The sequence below is a fragment of the Phocoena sinus genome, chromosome 2 (assembly GCF_008692025.1).
Source record: "Phocoena sinus isolate mPhoSin1 chromosome 2, mPhoSin1.pri, whole genome shotgun sequence".
In the NCBI taxonomy this organism is placed as follows: domain Eukaryota; kingdom Metazoa; phylum Chordata; class Mammalia; order Artiodactyla; family Phocoenidae; genus Phocoena; species Phocoena sinus.
Genome location: NC_045764.1, coordinates 102,930,568 through 102,950,627, shown reverse-complemented (window position 1 = coordinate 102,950,627; position 20,060 = coordinate 102,930,568). Strand labels below are relative to the sequence as shown.

At 57.1% G+C, this 20,060-nt stretch overlaps 2 protein-coding genes across 7 annotated transcripts; one reads left to right on the top strand and one right to left on the bottom strand.

Annotated features, from left to right (window-relative positions):
- Nucleotides 1-864: 864 nt before the first annotated feature.
- On the top strand, nt 865-11,289 carry CDH24 (cadherin 24). 6 transcript variants are annotated; one of them, XM_032624542.1, is made up of 15 exons: nt 865-993; nt 2,314-2,366; nt 2,541-2,844; nt 3,025-3,319; nt 3,511-3,630; nt 3,707-3,874; nt 4,045-4,232; nt 4,580-4,833; nt 5,965-6,101; nt 8,039-8,062; nt 8,421-8,542; nt 8,626-8,737; nt 9,099-9,347; nt 9,873-10,889; nt 10,980-11,222. In XM_032624542.1, the coding sequence occupies exons 3-14, from the start codon at nt 2,644-2,646 to the stop codon at nt 10,370-10,372; spliced, it is 2,370 nt and encodes a 789-aa protein (XP_032480433.1). In that variant the 5' UTR covers nt 865-993; nt 2,314-2,366; nt 2,541-2,643; the 3' UTR covers nt 10,373-10,889; nt 10,980-11,222. The 6 variants fall into 6 exon arrangements, with proteins under 6 accessions (XP_032480433.1, XP_032480430.1, XP_032480434.1 ...); XM_032624539.1 differs by having other exon boundaries at nt 9,798-10,889; XM_032624543.1 differs by lacking the exon at nt 8,039-8,062.
- Nucleotides 11,290-14,668: 3,379 nt separating this feature from the next.
- Nucleotides 14,669-17,629, bottom strand: PSMB11 (proteasome subunit beta 11). Its single transcript, XM_032623432.1, has one exon. The coding sequence runs from the start codon at nt 15,744-15,746 to the stop codon at nt 14,871-14,873; it is 876 nt and encodes a 291-aa protein (XP_032479323.1). The 5' UTR covers nt 15,747-17,629; the 3' UTR covers nt 14,669-14,870.
- Nucleotides 17,630-20,060: the final 2,431 nt, after the last annotated feature.

Sequence of the window (20,060 nt, the reverse complement as noted above, 5' to 3'; positions counted from 1 at the left end):
CTTGCGTTCCATACACTTAACGTAGGCTGCTGCTTCCTGGAGCAGGGACTTCCCACCCTCCCTCCATCCCTGCCTCGGCTCTAGCCACACACAGCTGTGGATCTTCCTCGCTGGAGGGCCGAGGGAAAGACGCCCTGGGAAGAGGGGTGTCCCGGTGCAGTGCTAGAGGCATTTGGTCACCTGGTCACCACCTTCAAGGTGCCGCCCATAACTGCCACCAGGGGGCGGCAGCCGCTCGCTCAGTAGGCTCCTGTAAATGAGCTTACCAAAAAGGCTCCGTGCCCTCCCGCCGACGTCGCCTCGGTCCCTGCCCTGTTTGTTCCCTGGGCCCAGCCCGCGGACTCCCTGGACCTTTCTGCTGTGCTTAAAGCCCCCAGCCGGCCCGCTACCCTTCCCTGCACAGGTTCCCAAAATGCTGCCGCCTCACGGCCGGGGTCCACAGCAGCCTCCAAGGCTGGTCCGGGGGCGGCGAGTCGGGCCTCCGCAGTGGGCTCCAGATTCCCCTGCTCACTGTGCGCTCGCCCTTCGCCCGGCTGCGGGGGGCGTGCGGGCCGCTTCGCGCTCCCGGGTGCGCCTTCTCCGCTAGCTCTTCGGAAACGGCCTGGCGCCGTGGCCTGGAAGCCCTCCCGCCCGAGTGCCCCTCCAGGCGCTGCGGGCCCGGCCCGGGAGGGGCACCGCATCTGTATGCGCCCGGCAGCGCCGAGGGGGCGGGCAGCAGGCACCGCCCCCGCCCCCCGCTGCGCGGCCAGGGCTGGCCGGGGAGGGTCGGAGGCTGGGCCCTCCCGCGCGGCGCGGAGGCGCCTCGCTCCTCCGCAGGCGGAGCCTCCTTCCCCCGCCCCCTCCGTCTCGCTCCCTTGTTCTAGCCGGGGCTGCTCAGACCTGCAGCGGAGCCGCGGCGCCCGCTCCGATCGGCTCGGGGCTGCGCCCCCGGGACCCGGCGACGGGGGCGGGCGGGGGCGCTCCCCACCGGGCTGGGCCCCTTGGCACTGCCAGGTAAGGGCGCCTGCCCTGGAGCCCGCGGTTGGGAATCCTCGGAGGGGCAGCAGGGGGCCCGCAGCCTGCGGGTGTCTTCAGAGCGGTGAACGGTGCGCTCCGCGACTGGGAGCCCACTGCCGGCTCCCTTCTCCCGCGCTCTACCGCTTTCCGTTCTTCCCTCGCACCTCTCTCTCCCTCTTTTTCCCATCTTCCTCTCCCTCGATTTCTCTTCATCCTGCCTTCTCTCTGCCTGTTTGCCGTTTCTGCCCCTTCCCTGGCTCCCCAACCCTTCTCTCTCCCTCTTGCCCTGTCTTGCTCCATCTCTTCCTCTTTGCCTTTTTCTTCCTCCACCTTTCTCTCCTCTCCTGTCTTTTCTTTTTCCCGCTTTCCTTTCCTTCCCCGTTCCTTCCCTCTGCTCTCCTCTTCCCTTCCCTTCCCGCTATCCTGTTTCCCAGTCCTCTATCGCCTTCCTTCTCTCCGTCCCGCCTCCCTCTCTGGCCCCCGGCTTCCCTCTTCCCTCGGGAAGGAAAGGACTGTCAGGTGTATGTCTGCTCTAGGGGAGGAGGGGCGCAGCCACAGCCACCTGAGGGGTGCCCGTTGGAGGAGAGGGAGGAGACAGTGGTGGGAAGGGTCCTCTAGCTTCCTTCCCACAGCCCCTCCTGGCTGCCCCTTCTCCCAGAATGAAGTTCCGCACCGGGGCGGCCTGGTCTGACCCCGGCAGCTAAAGCTGCCCCTTCCTGGTCATCACATGTACTGAAGGCCCCTCTGCCCCCTCTTCCACCCATTCTCAATCCTGGTACCCGTGACTCCTCTCTGCCTTTCAGGCACCCAGGCTACCTCCTTTGATCTCTTTCCTCCTGTCTCTTGGTGCCATTCTGTCTCTGTCTCTGTCTGACAGTCCCTGAGTCTTGGTCTCACCCTTAATCACGCTGTGTCTCTAGCCTCTGGGTCTGCCTCTGCTCCCCCTCCCCAGTCTTCGGCCTCTACCACCCCTCTTCTTTCAGCTCTGGCCCCCCACTCTGCCTCGGGAGCCCAGTCCCCCTTCAAGGACTTCAGCTAGCTGTGTGCCGCGGGCAGGTTCTGGAGAGGCGGAGTGCCTGTGGAGGACGGACTTTCACAGGCTCTCAACCCTGTCTGAGGCTGCCCTGCTTGTCATCTCAGCCTGACCTAGGCGCACTGAGACCCCACCTCCATGAATCCCAATCCCTGGATTTTAAGCCCTTTCCCTGGTAGCCCCCATCTCCTCCAGCCCCAAGCTGCATGCCCACCCTGGGAGCAGAGGGGCCAGTTTGGGGTTCCAAGCCCTCCCAGCATCCCCTCTCCTATTTTCTTCCCAAGCTTCTCTACTCAGAGTTGAGTGGCCGGAGATTTATCAGCTTGGAGGGCTGAAGGTGAATACGGGCAGAGCCTGGGTGGAGGGAAAGATCAGACTGCTCTCTGTCTTAGTCTGGGTTCTGGGCAGTGGGGCGTCTGGTTCCTTGGAGGTGTGATCTTCCGCATCTAACTTTGGGGAGGTTTAAGAGTTTAAGGGTTTCCTTAACCGTAAACAGCTGCGCATCCTGCAGGTGTGGATCCATGGGGCAGCCCCAAAGCATCTGCCCCTCTGCCCCAGCCAGCTCATGCCTCAGCACCCGGGAGCAGTGAACAGAGCCCTGGCTGAGCCCAAACATGTGGGGCCTGGTGAGGGTCCTGCTGACCTGGCTGGGTGGCTGGAGCTGCGTGGGGCGCCTGGCAGCCCCAGCCCGGGCTTGGGCAGGGTCCCGGGGGGCCCCAGGACCAGCACTGCTTCGGACCCGACGGAGCTGGGTGTGGAACCAGTTCTTTGTCATTGAGGAATATGCCGGACCGGAGCCTGTCCTTATTGGCAAGGTAGGGATCAACCCCTCCCATGTCTACCCTGACCCTCAAGGCCCTGCCCTGTAACTTCATCACTTCTGCAATGACCTTGGTCCCTCGGGACACCCAACACTCCACCCAATCCTAGATTTAGACTCTAACTTTCTGTCCGTATGCTTGGAACCCGCTGCCATGTTTCCCCGATCCCTACAGCTGCACTCAGATGTGGACAGGGGTGAGGGCCGCACCAAGTACCTGCTGACCGGAGAGGGGGCAGGCACTGTATTTGTGATTGACGAGGCCACAGGCAATATCCACGTCACCAAGAGCCTGGACCGGGAGGAGAAGGCACAGTACGTTCTACTGGCCCAAGCTGTGGACCGAGCCTCCAACCGACCCCTGGAGCCCCCATCGGAGTTCATTATCAAGGTGCAAGACATCAACGACAATCCACCCATCTTTCCCCTTGGGCCCTACCACGCCACAGTGCCCGAGATGTCCAATGTCGGTGAGTACCCCAGGTCTGGACATCCCGGATCCCATCTCCTAGAGTGCCCTCACCTCTCCTTCCCCGACTGCTTTCAGCCCCAGAACCCACCTCCTGCAATTCAGCCCTGCTCATGTCTGGGTCCCGCCCATCTACCCTTCTTCCCCACTTGGCTCTGCCCCGGCTGAGCGGAGTGCCGGGGTCCCCCACAGGGACATCAGTGATCCAGGTGACTGCTCACGATGCCGATGACCCCAGCTACGGGAACAGTGCCAAGCTGGTGTACACTGTGCTGGATGGACTGCCTTTCTTCTCTGTGGACCCCCAGACTGGTGAGGATAGAGCTTGGGAGGCGGGTAGGGCAGCCGTGGGGACAGGCACCCCCTGACTCATCGTCTCTCCCCCTAGGAGTGGTGCGGACCGCCATCCCCAACATGGACCGCGAGACACAGGAGGAGTTCTTGGTGGTGATTCAGGCCAAGGACATGGGCGGCCACATGGGGGGGCTGTCGGGCAGCACTACGGTGACGGTCACCCTCAGCGATGTCAACGACAACCCCCCCAAGTTCCCTCAGAGTAAGGGACAAGTGCCCCACATGAGCCGCCCTTTGACCAACCCCCAGCCCTACAGCCTCGGGAGAAGCCTCCCCCACCCCTCCCCCAGCCAGGCCTGGGAGAAGGATGTGCTGGGGGAGGGAGGAGGACCGGGGACCTCTCTCAGAACGTCTCCCTCCATCCACTCCAAGGCCTGTACCAGTTCTCCGTGGTGGAGACCGCTGGGCCGGGCACCCTGGTGGGCCGGCTGCGGGCCCAGGACCCAGACCTGGGGGACAACGCCCTCATGGCATACAGCATCCTGGATGGGGAGGGGTCCGAGGCCTTCAGCATCAGCACAGACGCCCAGGGTCGAGATGGCCTCCTCACTGTCCGCAAGGTTAGCCTCCCGTCTGCTAGCGCTGCGGACCCACTCACACCTGCCTCCTGCCCCATGGGACACGCTTCTAACAGGGCTAGAACAGGCTCGGTCGGGATCCCTGTGTTGGAGCTTAGAGATTACGGTCATCGCCTCATCTTTCAGATGAGGGCCTAAGGGCCAGAACGGGGGAGTGACTGGCTCAGGACTTTGCACAGAGCAAGTCTGTGACGGAACTGGGGGCAGACCTAGAGTTCTGACCGAGTAACCCGCGCCCCACCCCACCCCGACCACCGAGGCCACTGCCCCTCTGGTGCCCACCTCCCGGGGTCCCCCCTGCCTCAGTCACTCCGTCCCCCTCACCACAGCCCCTAGACTTCGAGACCCGTCGCTCCTACTCCTTCCGTGTGGAGGCGACCAACACACTCATCGACCCAGCCTACCTGCGGCGAGGGCCCTTCAAGGACGTGGCCTCAGTGCGCGTGGCTGTGCAGGATGCCCCAGAACCACCCGCTTTCACCCAGGCTGCCTACATCTTGGCAGTCCCCGAGAACAAGTCTCCCGGGACCCTGGTGGGCCAGGTGTCAGCTGCTGACCTGGACTCCCAGGCCAGCCCGATCAGGTGAGCTGGGGTGCAAGCGGGCTCAGGGCCAGGGCCAGGCAGCATGCTATTCCCGCCCGAGGATGTGCCCCCTTTACTGCAAATCACGCTCACCTCCTGGCAGAAGTCTCCCTTGCTGCAGGGCTGGAGGACCTTGCTAACCCCTCCCACACTCTCCACCCATCCCTCTGGGTGGATGATAGTAGCGCCTCCCAGTGGCAGTGCGAGCAGATGGAATCTCATCTGATGAGTGCGATGGATCAGTTGATGGCCATGGCTATTGACCACTAGCTCAGCGCTTCACATTTTACCCACTTGATAACATTTCCTTCTCCCAACAACCTGTGAGAGTCGGATAGTAGATAAGCGTAGTAACCGTATCAGCTCCGGTTGCTTTAGAGCTGCGGTCCCTGACCTTCTCGGCAGCAGGAACCGGTTTTGTGCAACATAATTTTTCCACGGACGGAGGGGGGTTGGGGGGGCGTTGGGAATGGTTCAGGCGGTAACGCGAGCGGTGTGGCTCAGTTCCTAACAGGCCATGGGCCAGTACTGGTCCGCAGCCCAGGGTTTGGGGACCCCTGCTTTAGAGACCTGGCCCTGAGAGGTTGAGTAATTTGCCCAAGGTCGCACAGTCAGTAAGTAGCAGTGCTGGGATTCAAATCCGGACTTGTCGGCCCCAAGAAGACCCACTCTTTCCACCGCCCCAGCCAGCATCCCTGTCATAGCACTGAGGGAGTCATTCCCATTTTGTAGTTGAGGAAACAGGTTAAAAGATTTGCCCAAGGTCACACAGCTGGCCTGAGACAGAGCAGGGCTAGAACTTCGGTCCCTGGTCCCCAGAGCAGAGCCCCAGAAGTCGGAAAGACAGGCAGTGTTTACCCGACGTCACCTCTGTCTCTCTCCCTGCACGCCCATGAAACCCAGTCCCCGGCATGTTAGGACAGGTGTTTAATGTTGATGACTCCCCGGGGATATTTGTCTTTTGAGGGGACCCTAACGTGAACTATGGCTCTGGGTGCACGTCTCTGGCCAGCTCAGGCCCTCTGCCCAGCTGAGCCATGAGGCCCAGCAAAGTGAACAGAGGGAGGGAGGGGTAGCTGCAAGCTCTGGCCCTGCTGCAGATCAGCCCCCAGCCCCACTCCATCTCCCCAGATACTCCATCCTCCCCGACACGGACCCGGAGCACTGCTTCTCCATCGAGCCTGAAGATGGTACCATCCACACGGCAGTGCCCCTGGACCGCGAGGCTCGTGTCTGGCACAATCTCACAGTGCTGGCCACAGAAGTCGGTGAGGAGTCCTGGGCCCCCCGGGAGACCCGGGAGGAGGCAGCAGCCTCCCAGCAGAGGGGCCGTCCCTGGGGACGTATGGGGGTGGGGGAGGGCGGCTAGTGCCCTCACACCCTCACCCAGCATACAGCCACTGGGTCCCCAGCCTGCATCATCACCACCAGGCAGGCCTTCTTGTCTCCTGCCTGGGCTGGGCACAGTGGGTCTGCCTGAGCATTTCCCCTCACCTTCAGTTGGCTCCCATACCTGACTTTCCCCAACCCGGAAATAAACCTAACCTTGAATAGCTTCCTGCACCCTGGGAGACCCCTGCCTGGCCCACTCTCTGCTTCAGGCTGAAGGGGCGTCAGGGAGGGGCTGGGCCCCTCCTCTGGGAGCTGACCGGGGCCGGGGTGGGGAGGTGGTGCCAGGAGCCCCTCTCTGGGAAGCCCTGCCGGGACCCCTCAAGGGTGGGGAGAGGGACCAACTCCATGCACTGCCCATGTCAGTCACCGGTCACCAGTAGTGTGGTTCAGCCTTAGACCTCCCTCCCTTCTATGAACCTCTCCTCACCACACCTGCTCATGCCGCAGGGTCTCCTACGTTTGCCGTCTGTGTCCTGTTTAGGGAAGTTGTCCCTCTGTGCATACATACTTGTACATGTCAGTGAAGAGCTATGTGTGTGTGTACACGTGGGTGTGTACTTACATGTGTATGATTCCGTATGTGTGGGAAGTACATATACATACATACCCATGTTTGTGAGTATACGTCTATAGCTGCATATACGTGTACGTAGTTGAGTGTATAGAATTGTATTTATATTATTTGTACATATGTGTAATTGGATGTACATAGTGATAGATACAAGTAGCTGTTTGTATATATTGTTGTGTGCGTGTGTTTGTGGACAGATAGTAATAATTTACTATTTATTGTGTATCGGACACTGTTCTAAGTACCAAATGTGGGTTAATTCATTTAATCATCACCGCAACTTTATGAAAAAGGTACGATTTTTTCCCCCATTTTAAAGGGAGGAAACTCGGGCAAAGAGAAGTTAAGTAACTTCCCAAGGTCACACAGACATTAAGTGGTGGGGCCTCAGTCCCAGTCAGGCTGCAGAATCTCAGCTGTTATCTCCTCTGCCATACTGCCTCTCATACATGTCGAATTGTATGTAGATAGGTTTATGTTTATGACCATGCAGCTCTGTGGCAGTGCATGCGTGTCTGTCTGTGTGAACATCCCTGTGTGTATTTGTGGTATATGTAGCGTGTCTGTGGCTGCCTGTGTATACGTAGCCCTGCGTGTGTGTGTGTGTGTATTCCCCTCAGTGTCTTCTCATCTCCTGCCAAATCCTGCACCCCAGTATTGACTAGCAGGCCCTGGGCCTTAACTGCAGCGAAGGAATGGACCCCAGCCCCGTCCCATCTCAGGGTATCCCAGACCCTTTAACCAGGCAGTCTGCTCCTCTGCCCAGGCTGTCAGCTCAGCACCTTCCCAAAAGCCAGCCAGCTCTCCCTCAACTCGGGGAAAAGACTAAAGGAACTGTGAGGTTTAGCCTAGAGGAGGTGAACACTGGGGCAGGCAGGGATGCATAATTTCCATTTTCTCTTGGATGCCACTGGCAGTGAGAAGCAAGGCAGGGTAATGGTGGGAGCCACCCAATGACGAGGGGGCCTGTGTCTGGCTGTGGTACCCAGGGTGGCCTGGCTCTGCCCCTGAGTATCACGTAGCTCCTCCCTCCCCAAGGTCAACTCTAAGTGATACTCACTGCTACACCACAACCTCCCAGACCTCTGATGGGGTGTGTGTGTGTGTGTGTGTGTGTGTGTGTGTGTGTGTGTCCACCGGTTTTGTGCATGAAAACGCATTCTCTGCATCTTGGGGGTCGTGATACTACATTCACTGTATATATCGAACATTCACTTCATGTATGTTGCATTTGTTTTAAAGCACTGAGTGTACATCAAATGGATGGTATGAATGTGTTTGTATGTTTCATGGCTACTGTCTGTGCATCCGGTATGCATCCTCTGTCTCCCTTTCCTTTATGGCACGTGTACCCTGCTTGTGGGTTATTGTATATGTACGTTATGGGTGCTACACTCCTGTTGAGCGTATATGGTATATGTATTGCACACATCTTGGGTACCACATGGCTGTTGTATGCACTTGTTCCATGCATTTCACAACATTGTTTGCTACTTGCATATTGCATGCATTATCTCATGTATCCCACATGCATGCTATGTGCTACGTGTGGCATCCATGCCCACACACCCCGTGTGTTGTGTGTGCTTGCATGGGGTGTACGTGTTTGTGTTTCTGGCTTCAGACAGCTCCGCACAGGCCTCCCGGGTGCAAGTGGCCATCCAGACCCTGGATGAGAATGACAATGCTCCCCAGCTGGCTGAGCCCTACGACACCTTTGTGTGTGAATCTGCAGCCCCCGGCCAGGTGAGCCGCTGAGGCAGAGGGGTTGGGAACTCAAGACCTCTGCAGCTGCCCACTCCGTACAAGGCTTCTTTTCTTCCTCCCAGCTGATTCAGGTCCTCAGGGCCCTGGACAGAGATGAAGTCGGCAACAATAGCCGTATCTCCCTTCAAGGTCCTCTAGACCCCGATGCCAACTTCACTGTACGGGACAACCGAGGTGGGTAGCCTCCTACAACCGTGCCCATGCCTGCTTCCCTCCTCTCCTCTACCACCCTCTGCCCTAGCCTGCCTACCTGGGCCCTCCACCCAACAGAAGGTGGATGTGGTTTGGGGAGTTCCCTGGTGGCCTAGTGGTTAGGATTCTGGGCTTTCACTGCCGTGGCCTGGGTTCAATCCCTGGTTGGGGAACTGAGATCCTGCAAGCCGCGCGCACAGTGGGGCAAAAAAAAAAAACAACACAGGGTGGATGTGGTTTTGCTCTTTGCAAACCTTCCCTACAGAAAGCTGTCTCCGTGGGCTGCAACGACCTTACTGGGAACGTGTCCCAGGAGGTGACCCAACACCTTCCTCTCCCACAGATGGCTCTGCCAGCCTGCTGCTGCCCTCTCGCCCCACCCCGCCCCGCCAGGCCCCCTACCTGGTCCCCATAGAACTGTGGGACTGGGGGCAGCCGGCACTGAGAAGCACCGCCACAGTAACTGTCAGCGTGTGCCGCTGCCGGCCCGATGGCTCCGTGGCCTCCTGCCGGCCCGAGGCTCAGCTCTCACCTGCTGGGCTCAGCACCGGGGCCCTGCTCGCCATCATCACCTGTGTGGGCACCCTGCTTGGTGAGTCAGGCCACAGTGGGACATAAGTGTGGGGTCCAGGCCTGCAGGGTGTGTGGAGAGGAACGAGGACACTGGACATAGGGAAATCCATCCTAGGTCTCGAAGGAACCCTCATGCCTGGATTTTCCCACTGCCTCATGCATCCGAGACAAAAGCTCTGGCCTCATATCCCTGGCCTGTCAATCTAATGAGAGTCATGAGCCATAAAAACTGTTTATTGAGCCCTGACTCTGGGCCCCGTGTGGCATTGGGCACAGCACTTGGTATTTCATCCTTTCAACAACCCTGAGGGGTAAATATGTTTTCCCTCTTTTCCACACAAGCAATCTAAGGGCGAAAGACGTTCAGGGAAGTTAAGCAACTTTCCATGGTCACACAGCGAGTAAAGGGTTGAAGTCAGGATTCAAACAAGCTTTGCCAGATGTCAAACCCAGGGCTTGCCACCCCTAGGCCGTTCTGATTGGAACCAGGCTGCCCCACGCCTGGCCCTGCCGGCTCAGCGGCCCGTGTGCGCCTCTCCCCCAGCCCTGGTGGTGCTCTTCGTGGCCCTGCGACGCCAGAAGCAGGAAGCCCTGATGGTGCTGGAGGAGGAGGACGTGCGTGAGAACATCATCACCTACGACGACGAGGGCGGCGGCGAGGAGGACACAGAGGCCTTCGACATCAGCGCCCTGCAAAACCCCGACGGGGCCGCCCCGCCGGCTCCCGGCCCGACAGCGCGCCGAGATGTGCTGCCCTGGGCCAGGGCGCCGCGCCAGCCCTGGCCCCCCGGCCCCGCCGACGTGGCGCAGCTCCTGGCGCTGCGGCTGCGCGGGGCGGACGACGACCCCAGCGTCCCACCCTACGACTCGGTGCAGGTGTACGGCTACGAGGGCCGGGGCTCCTCCTGTGGCTCCCTCAGCTCCCTGGGCTCCGGCAGCGAGATCGGCGGTGCCCCGGGCCCCGCTGAGCCGCTGGACGACTGGGGGCCGCTCTTCCGCACCCTGGCGGAGCTCTACGGGGCCAAGGAGCCCCCGGCACCCTGAGAGCCGGCCTGGCCCTGCCCGCCACGGCGCAGCGGCCGCACAGGCCCTCTGAGTGAGCCCCCGGGGTCCAGGCAGGCGGCAGCAGCCCAGGGGTCCCCAGGCCTCCCCGATCCCCGTGTCCCTCCTCCCCACTTCCCCAGGGCGACCTCCTCCTTACCTCCCTCGTCCTGAGCCGTCTGTTCGTCTCTCTCCAGGGATCTCTGTCTCTGTCTCTGACACTCTCCCTGTCTGGGTCTGCGTTGTGCGGCTCAGACTCTGAATCTCTCCGTTCTCTCACTGTGATTCCACTTTCTTGTGGCTCTGTTTTGGTCTCCCCCATTCTAAATCTGTCACTCACGGCTCTGTCTGTCGCCCGTGCCCGCACACACGCTCTCTGTCTGTCTCCTGCCCACATCTGCCCGCATTCTCTGTGGGTCCCTGTGACTGCCTTTTTGGTTTCTTCCGTTGCCCATCCCAGAAACAAGAGAAACTTCCAGCCACTGCTGCCCACCCTCCTGCAGGGGATGTTCTGCCCCAGGTCAGTGTCCCTAGACTATGTGGAACACAGGGGTGGCCCAAAGCCCTCCCTCACGCCCCACCTCTCACTCGGGCTCTCCTGTCGTTGCAGACCTGCCCGCATAGTTCCATCCATCACTCATGGCCTCATCCTGGCTCCATGGGCCTCCAGCAGAGAGAGGGAGCCAGCTCACCTCCCGGGGCAAGAGCTCCAGCCCCCAGCGTGGCCGCCTCCCTGGAGCTCTGCCCAGCTGTCAGCCGGCCCTGGGCATCCTAGCTCTGGGCATTGTCTTGTGTGCTTCCCAGGCCCCAGGGGGAGGGATGGGAAGGAAAGAGGGAGGCAGCTGGGGAAGGGGAAGAGGGAGGAAGGGGAGGGGCCTCCATCTCTAATTTCATAATAAACAAACACTTTATTTTGTAAAGCTGGAGTCCTGCTTTCCTTTCTGCACTTAGGTGTCTGTAAGAGCGTCACTGTGCCAAAGGGCTGGAGGAGAGGCCTAAGCCCACTCCCTCGACCCCTTCTCCTTTCTCCTTTGGGGGACAGTCGCTTCAAGTCCCCTTAATAGAGGAGGCTTTGGGTTGACACCATACAGGGACGAAAGAGATAATGACATGTACCTCTACCCCCACAACCTCTGGGTTCTCTATTGGTCTCAAACTGTCCAAGGAAATTAAGATGTGGAGATTGGCCAGAGGGGAAAGCGGGAAGGAGAAAGTGGAGAAAAGGGGGAGCTATAAAAGACTAAGAAGAGAGGAAGAGGAGCTCTAGACTAGGAATAAGTATGGGTAGGGAAGAGCAGAGGGGGGTAAGCCAGTGCCTCCTGGGGCCTGTGGTCCCAGTTGGAGAAAGGGTGGGCCAGGGCGAGGTGGCACAGTCACAGTGGATCTGGGGCCTGCTGCCCCACCTTTTATTCTTCCCAGTCTCTGGTCTTACTCTTTGTGGGCACAAAGAGGAGGGAGAGGGACCAGGGAGGCGGGCTGTTTGAAGGGCTGAATCAAAGTCAGCTGGGGTGGGAGCCCAGCGGGTGGCCAGCGTCTCTCACCGTGCACTCCCTAAGCAGAGAAGGGGTCCACCCAGCAACCAGAATTAGCACCCACGCCTCGTAACTCCAGGCAGGGCTCCTGGGGACTCAAGTAGATGGGTCACGATAGGTCCTTGTGACCTTCCCCTCCAAGTGCGGAGTGCAGATAATCAGGGATGGCTGCTCTAATGGGAAGATGCCTTCTTGTACCTTCCACGCCGTTTGGTTAGGGCAACCAGGCGGTGGGAGAACAAGGACCCTGCTCCGATGCTGGCGTTGTCGTTGACTCTGCTGAAGGCTGGAACCCGGCCCCTGCCTGCCTGAAGGCCTGTGTGAGAGCAGACTGTCTGCCCCTGAGGGAGACGATTAGGAGGCAGCACTCCAAGCAGGGAGCCACAAGAACAAGTCTTCCTGTTCAGAGCTAGATCCACACCTTTGGTCTCCCCTGACGTCCGCATCAAGCCTCCAGGAGTAAGTGGAGAGAAGGAGGGATTGACATGTGGGCCGCCCCTGGGCGAGGAGGGGTGCATTGAAGTGGGATGCAGGCCTTTGCCTCCTCTCCCAGCCCTCCTTAACACCCTCCTGAGGTCCTCCCCAACTCATTAAGCTTCAAGGAAAACAACAATGTAGGGAAACAGGCTTTTCAGCTAGACCCTCCGGCTTATCTCTGGTCTTAAATACCTCACCATTGGAAACACAGGATCCGTCAAAGGGAGGGAAGAAGGGCAGAACCATGGAAGGAAAAGAGAGAGAAAGGGAGAGGTGATGGGAGGAGACGCAAGAAGAGTGGGGCTCCCCCCCTGTTATGCCCTCCCTACCTGGGTTTAATCCTCCTTCCCTGATTAATGGGAAGAGGAGGGGCACAGAGTGTTCCAGGGGGTGAGCCGTATGTGGTTCTCAGGGAGCCTTGGGCTGGGCTCAAGTGGCAACCCCAAGCTAGCCCGCCCCTCCTTCCCTGCCTTTTCTCACCCCTGGGGCTTCAGGACAGGGGTGGGAGGATGCAGAAGCATCGAACCAGTGGGGTGAGCCCTGCCCCACCCCACTCTGGACCTCTTTTCCCCAAAAGAAGTGATAAGGCCCGTCTTTCTCCCTGACAACTTCCAGCCTGTTTCCTGTCTCTGCACATAGGAACTGCACGTGCATCGCCTATCCTGGATCACTCACATACAACAGGTCACAGACCCTCACTCACCTCTGCATGTGAAGGTGCCCCCTCTCATGTCTGCGTCAATCAAACACTTGAACCCTGGGCAAAAGCTGCCCTTCCTCCTGTGTTCCTCCAGGACCAAGCTGGCCCAGGGGTCCTTGACCTCTAGTGATCATTGCCAGTGTCCTGCACCTCCTCCCCTGAGGCTGAGGAGTGGGTGAGGGATGAAGAATTGCTATGGAGGCCACCAGCCAGATTCCCAGACCCTGGCTCGAAGCCTAGTCTTCCTGTACTGGGCACCTTTCTGCGGCCGCCCTCCCCCTGACCATTTCCCCCCCTCTCCCCTACTGCTTTCCCTCCTGGGACTCCCTCAGCTTTCTTCCCTCCTCTCCCATCATCCCCTGAAAGCCAGAGTCTGCTGGGGCTCCTCTGTCTGGCCAGCTCCTGCCTGGAGGAATTCTTAGCCTGAGGTGCAGGCTTGGGGCTCACAACTGGGCTGGAGGCTGGGAGGAGGGGTGTCCAGGAGGGAGGAAAGGTATTGTTCATCTTGGGACTGGAAGCTGTAGGAGTGGGATAGAGAAAGAAGATTCAGGAACCTTCAGGTGCCACCTCCTAGGCTGACCGTGCTTTCCTCCCTCACTTGGCCTGGGGAGGGGAGGGCGGGGAGGCATCCCTCCTGGAGCTGTCAGCCTGCATCGCCAAGTCAGGGCTTACAAGGGAGCGGCAAGGGGACAGGGTGGGTGGGAAAGGATGTGCTAACCCAGCAGTTCCCACTAGCACAGACGCTTCTCTCTTTTCTTCATGCCCAGAGGGAGCTACTGGAAAGAGAGGCTGGAGAGAAGGCAAAGGGACAGCAGGAGGAGAAGCTGGGCAACGGCCATGACATGCCTGGAAGCCAGAGTGCAAGGGAGGGAGGAGGTGCCTGGAGCGATGGCTCAGGTCCTGACAAGCGGGGGTAGAGGGGGCTCAGCCCTCCAGGCCCTCAGGCTCCTCTGGCTTCCTCCTTCCCTGGCCACCAGGCAGGGGCACGGCCCAGCTGTTCTCTTCCCACATCACTCCCCAGACGCCTGGCAGGAAGAGGCCCTGGGAGAGAAACTGAGCTGAAGGACCACAGCCCTGGAGCGGAAGGCCTGCACCCCAGCCTCATCTCTGCACTGACTGTGTGACCTAGGGCAAGTCACATAACCCTTTGAACCTGTTTCCTCTTCTGTCAACTGAGGATCATTTTTACCTCAAAGAGTTATCATGAAAACTGCGTTCAGGAAAGGGGTTTGCATCATGGTCATTAGGATCAGGTCGGGGAGCGGGGCAGAGAAGAAAAACAGATGTGGGAAGCCCATCGCCACCCCCAGGTGTACGTGCTGCACTGTCCCTGTCCCTTCCAGCCTGGGCCCGCTGGGCTACTATCCCCACTTCATTCTCCTCCAGCCATCTCCACTCACCAAGGTGAGAAAGTGGTGAAGACTCTGAAGCTGAGCTAAGGACTAAAACGAGAGGAAGAGAGACTGGGGATAGGAGGGGAAAAAGCAGAAAGGAGGATGGCAAGAAAAGAGGGTCTAGCACCTAGCACAGCATCTGGCGTGCAGCCGGTGTGCAATAAGTACTTGCTGAAAGAGGACTCGGTGCTGAGAAGGAGGCTGGATCAGTCTATTGGGCGCCAACAGGAACATGTCGGAGAGAGCCTCAATGGCTCCGGGAGGAGAAAGGGATGGAGACTTGCAACAAATGAAGCTGGCAACCCACGAGAGCAGGAGCCAGACGCCATGAGTCTGCCCCCACTGCGGCCCCATCTGCCACCCACTCCCAGGGCTGGGCCCCCAGGTCCTGCTGCTGCTCACAGCGCCTCTGCAGGCATCCTCGAGTCCCCCGGGGCTGGCGCCACAGATGGTTCTCCGCCTTCACCGGCTCTGTCCGGGGTGGCCTCCTCCTCCCGTTCCTGCTCTGGCCCCGGCCCTGGGAGCTTCCGCAGTTCCGAGTACAGCACCCAGGCATCGTTGCAGGACACATATTCCCATCCACTCTCCCGCACGTGGAAGAGGTCCACGGAGCCCCCCGAGTAGGCATCACGGTGGGTGGCATGGGCCACAGCACGGCGGGCCAGGGCATAGGCTTCCTGGGTGCTCATGTCATAGTGGTAGCCGCCATCTAGCACACCATAGGCATAGGGAGATCCAGAGCCCACCGAGAAGATGTCCCCCTGCAGGCAGGTGCCGTCGCTGTAGACGTAGAAGAGGGCAGGGCCGGAACGGTCCCAGCCGCACAGGGCAGTGGCCACGCACAGATCCAGGCCCCGATAGCGCGACATCATGACTGATAAGAGTCTGGCGGTGCCGGCCACGCTGGGCAGCTGACCCTCCCTCAGTGCCCGTAGCCGCAGCTCCCGCTGTAGCACCCGGTACCATGTGACGCAGTCGGCCGAGGTGCCAGAGGTGGTGCCCAGGAGGTGCTGATGCACAGGGATGACCTTGCGTGAGGCTGGACAGGCCACGTAGTCACCACAGGAGGACCGCGTGTCAGCCGCAGCGATGACTCCATGACGAAAGCGGAAAGCCAGAGTCGTGGTACCATGGGCCAGCCTGGGGCCATGGATCTGCAGGAAGGTTTGAGGGTCCCAGCCCTGGGGCACAGCCCAGCCACCAGCCTGAGGCAGGTGAGGTGAAGCTTCTTGGGTGTCGGGGGCCTGCCACTTGCACACATCCTGCAGAGCCATCCCTGGAGTCCAGCGAAGGTTGGAAGGAACAAGGCAGGGATTTGTGAGCTGGGTCAGGCGGAGTTAGAGAGAGAGCAAGGAGGAGCTGGGCTGCGGCCAGAACCAGCTGGGAAGGCGTGTGATCTGTGGCTTCCCTTCTCCCTAACCCCAAACCAGGCTTTGGGACTGGCTGATGGAGCAGCGCCCTCTCCCTCAGAGAACTGCTGAGGGGAGACAGAGCGAGGCCAGTAGAGTCTCCAGCGCTGGGGAGACGCTGCCCATGACACACCCGAGCGTCATCCAAGGAGTCTCCTGTCTGTCATCCTCCAAGCACCTGGAGTTGGGTGGTGGCTGGGTAACTGAAAAGGAAAGGGAGCACCAGTGGAAGGAGCAGAGCTGGGTTCCTCTGGGTTTTCCTGTGGGGGGCACTGGGCGCACAAAGATAAATAAGGCCCTGCCCCTGCCCTGAAAGGGCTGCCAGCCTAGGGAAAGGTGGAGACAAGTCAGTGCAATGGCACAGTCAGAAGAGATTGCCATGGGCGTTCCCCGGTGGCCTAGTGGTTGGGATCCCGGGCTTTCACTGTTGTGGCCCAGGTTCGATCCCTGGTCGGGGAGCTGGGATCCCACAAGCTGCGTGGTTTGACCAACAAAACAAAACAAAACGGAATAGATTGCCATGGACCCACCCGTGGCGGGAGTCCCTAATGCTGGGTTCTCTCTTCTGGGGTGTGGGGTCGGGGAGCTATGACGCTGAGCTCACAGGTTCACCTCATGGTCAAGGTGAGGAAAGAGAAATGGACTGGGGTAAGGACAAAAGAGACAAGAGCAAGAGAGCCTGGTATGGGGTGCTCAGATACCTTCAGAAAGGCAGAGTACTGAGGGGCCAGGTGAAGGGGAGCTAGAACCTGGAGATCTTTTTCTCCTCTGCTTTGGGGGTGAACGTGAACTTCCATCTGCGTACAAACGTGGCACTTCTGACAGTTCTCTGGCAGTATAGCTTCTCTGACTGGTGTTAAAGTTCTGAGGATGTAGCTGAAAGGATCTATTGGTCCCCCTTCTGCCCAATAGTTCTCAATGGCAAGAGACTGGTTTGTGGTTCCAAGGCAGGAGAAACAACGGACTTTGATGCCGTAATGCTGAGTCTAAGTCTTAGACCAACCAAGGGTGGACCCTGACAGCTGGCCCTTCAGAAACATAAAGTAGATTGGGGCAGAGTGATAAGCTACAGCTACTTCCATATGCAGTATGTTTTACTAAACATTACAGCTCAGAGAGGTGCTGTGGGAAGGGGTTTATTCAAAGAAACAGACGTTTCTGCAAAGGAAAGAGCCCGGACCCTCCAGACGTCATGATGCTGAGGCTGTGGCATCATAGTTTCCTGGAGTCTCAGTACTAAGGGCAAGTGTAACATGTCAGGGGAAGACTGGAGAAACCAGAAAGTCACACAAAGGTCCAACTAGCCCTTCTTTCTTCCTTGGTGTCGGACCACATGGGAATCTTACTGAAGAGATAAGAACGTCTCCTCTTTCTAGCAACTAAGTCTTAGACTATGTATGGCTGGATTGCCACGTCTCTAAGTCAGGCCATTATTAAGTCAGATCTGCGCAGGTGAGTGGCCCAGTAACTGGCCACCCACCAGTCTCCCCCTCTAACCTTATCCTCCACACTGACATAATTTCCTAAGGTATCACTCAAATCCCATGTCTCCTCTAGTAAGAAACCTTGAAGCATTACAAGATCAAGTGCACCCCAGGCTGGCATTTAAGGCCCACTGTGGTCCAATCCTAATCCATCCACCACAACCTCTTTTCACGCAATTCCTAACACATCTCCCACCTCCCCTTCATCTTTTTGAATCCTATCTTTCCAAGTCTGGCTTAAGTACCACCTATTCTGAAAATACTTCCCAGATCCAGGCTGAGAGAGGAGAGGCTGTGAGTTTGAGAAGAAAGGGGATCTTAGTGATATTTAAGGAAATGATCCAGACCTCCTTGGAAAAGCCTTCCTGGACCCCCAACCTCACTCCAATCTATACCAAACTCTCTCACTTCTGAACTACAGCACTTATCATTGTTTTCTTCCCCCAACCCCTGCTTTATTGAGATACAATGGACATATAGCATTGCGTAAGTTTAAGGTGTACAACACGATGACTTGATACCTCTGTGTGCGTGTCTGTGTATTGCAAAATGTTTACACCATAAGGTAAGTTAAATCCTTCACCTTACTTGATTACCATTTTTGTTGTTGTTATGATAAGAACATTTAAGATCTACTCTTTTGGCAACTTTCAAGTATACAAGAGTATTGTTAACTATAGTTGCCATGCTGTACATTAGATTCCCAGAACTTATTCCTCTTATGACTGGAAGTTTGTACACTTTTGACCAACATCTCATTTTCTCCAACCCTGAGCCTCTGGCAACCACCAATCTACTATCTGTTTCTAAAAGTTTGGCTTTGTCAGACCCTACATATAAGTAAGATCATACAGCATTTGTTTTTCTCCATCTGACTTCTTGCACTGAGCAATAATGCCCTCAGGTTTCATCCAAGTTGTCACAGATGGCAGGATTTCCTTCTTTTTTATGGCTGAATAATGTTCCACCACATATATAACAATTTATGCGTTCATCCATTGATGATGGATATTGTTTCCATGTCTTGGCAGTTGTGAATAATGCTGCAATGAACACTGGGGTGCAGCTATCTCTACGAGTTAATGATTTCATTTCCTTTGGATAAATACCCAGACATGGGATTACTAGGTCATATGGTAGTTCTATTTTTAATTTTTTTTGAGGAACCTCCATACTATTCTCCATAGTGACTGCACCAATTTATATTCCCACCAACAGCAGCACTGATCATTTGTACCTCTCCTCCTTGAGGTCTCCCTGAGTGGGACCTTGGAGCAGAGAACTAATGTAAGGTAAATTGGGAACAGATTATGGAAGGCCTTGAATGCATGCTGAGGAGCTGAACCTTACAGACCATTTTTAAGCAGGCAAATGATAAGATCAAGATGATGTTTCAGGAAAATCAATCTGGTGCTGCGCAGAATAAATTAGAGATACAGCTTGTACCCAGAAAAATCAGGAGAATATTTCAGTAATTCAGGAGTGCGGAGATAAGAAGCCAAAGGCGGTATCAGTTGCAACGAAAAAGAATGTGAGAAGCACTGTAGAGGGAGAATGAACAGGACTTGGCAACCTAGTGGACGTGGAGTAAAGGAAGGGGAGTTGTCAAGATGAGCCAGGGCTTCAAGCCTCTGTGACTGGAAGAACATTATTGTCATTCTTTCATGTGTTCATTTTGCAAACGTGTATTAAGCACACAGCGGGCACAGAGAAAAATAGTAGAGAAATGCCTGTCTTTACAGTTGTTGGGTTTTTTTGGCCATAGCCGTGCAGCCTGTGGGATCTTAGTTCCCTGACCAGGGATTGAACCCGAGGCCCTGGCGCTGAAAGTGTGGAGTCCTAACCACTGGACCGCCAGGGAATTCCCGAGAAATGCCTGTCTTTAAAAGCTCACAATCCAGTGGGAGATAAATGTATATTTATAACCAGGTAAAATGTGAAAGTGCCTTAAGAGAGGCAGACAGTATTAGTGGCAGAGGGAAAGAACCACTGAGAGAAGTCAGGAGGATTAGTTGCATTGCAGGAGTGACTGCAAAATAATACTTGCTCAGTAAACAGAGGCACTCTGCATTTTCCACACCATGAAAGTGTGAGACCCACAGAAAGATCTTCTGCTTCATTATATTCTGATGGTTGGGTTTGGAAAGAGTTGTCAAATTTCAGCATTAAAAATACAACACTCTCAGAGTCTGTTGGGAGGAGAAGGGGCTGAGTTGGGCATCAGAGGAAAGAGGAATTTAGATATATATATATATACTTTTTAATAAATTTATTTTTGGCTGTGTTGGGTGTTCGTTGCTGCACACGGGCTTTCTCTAGTTGCGGTGATCGGGTGCTACCCTTCGTTGTGGTGCGCAGGTTTCTCATTGTGGTGGCTTCTCTTGCTGCGGAGCACAGGCTCTAGGAACGTGCTTCAGTAGTTGCGGCACACGGGCTCAGTAGTTGTGGCTCACGGGCTCTAGAGCACAGCCTCAGTAGTTGTGGTGCATGTGCTTAGTTGCTCCATGGCATGTGGGATCTTCCCGGACCAGGGATGTGTCCCCTGCATTGGCAGGCGGATTCTCAACCACTGTGCCACCAGGGAAGCCCAGGAATTTAGATATTGATGGACGTTGCTGCTGGAATCCAACAAGGAACGGCAGATGCTGTCTTCATAGAACCATAAAGCAGGAGGCAACATTTCATACACTTGCCC

Bases quoted from the DNA above. Each gene is read 5' to 3' on its own strand.
- CDH24 (XM_032624539.1), top strand. From the start codon at position 2,644: ATGTGGGGCCTGGTGAGGGTCCTGCTGACCTGGCTGGGTGGCTGGAGC. The intron at 2,845-3,024 runs GTAGGGATCAAC...CGATCCCTACAG, and splicing joins AGCCTGTCCTTATTGGCAAG to CTGCACTCAGATGTGGACAG. The intron at 4,233-4,579 runs GTTAGCCTCCCG...CCCTCACCACAG, and splicing joins GCCTCCTCACTGTCCGCAAG to CCCCTAGACTTCGAGACCCG.
- PSMB11 (XM_032623432.1), bottom strand. From the start codon at position 15,746: ATGGCTCTGCAGGATGTGTGCAAGTGGCAGGCCCCCGACACCCAAGAA.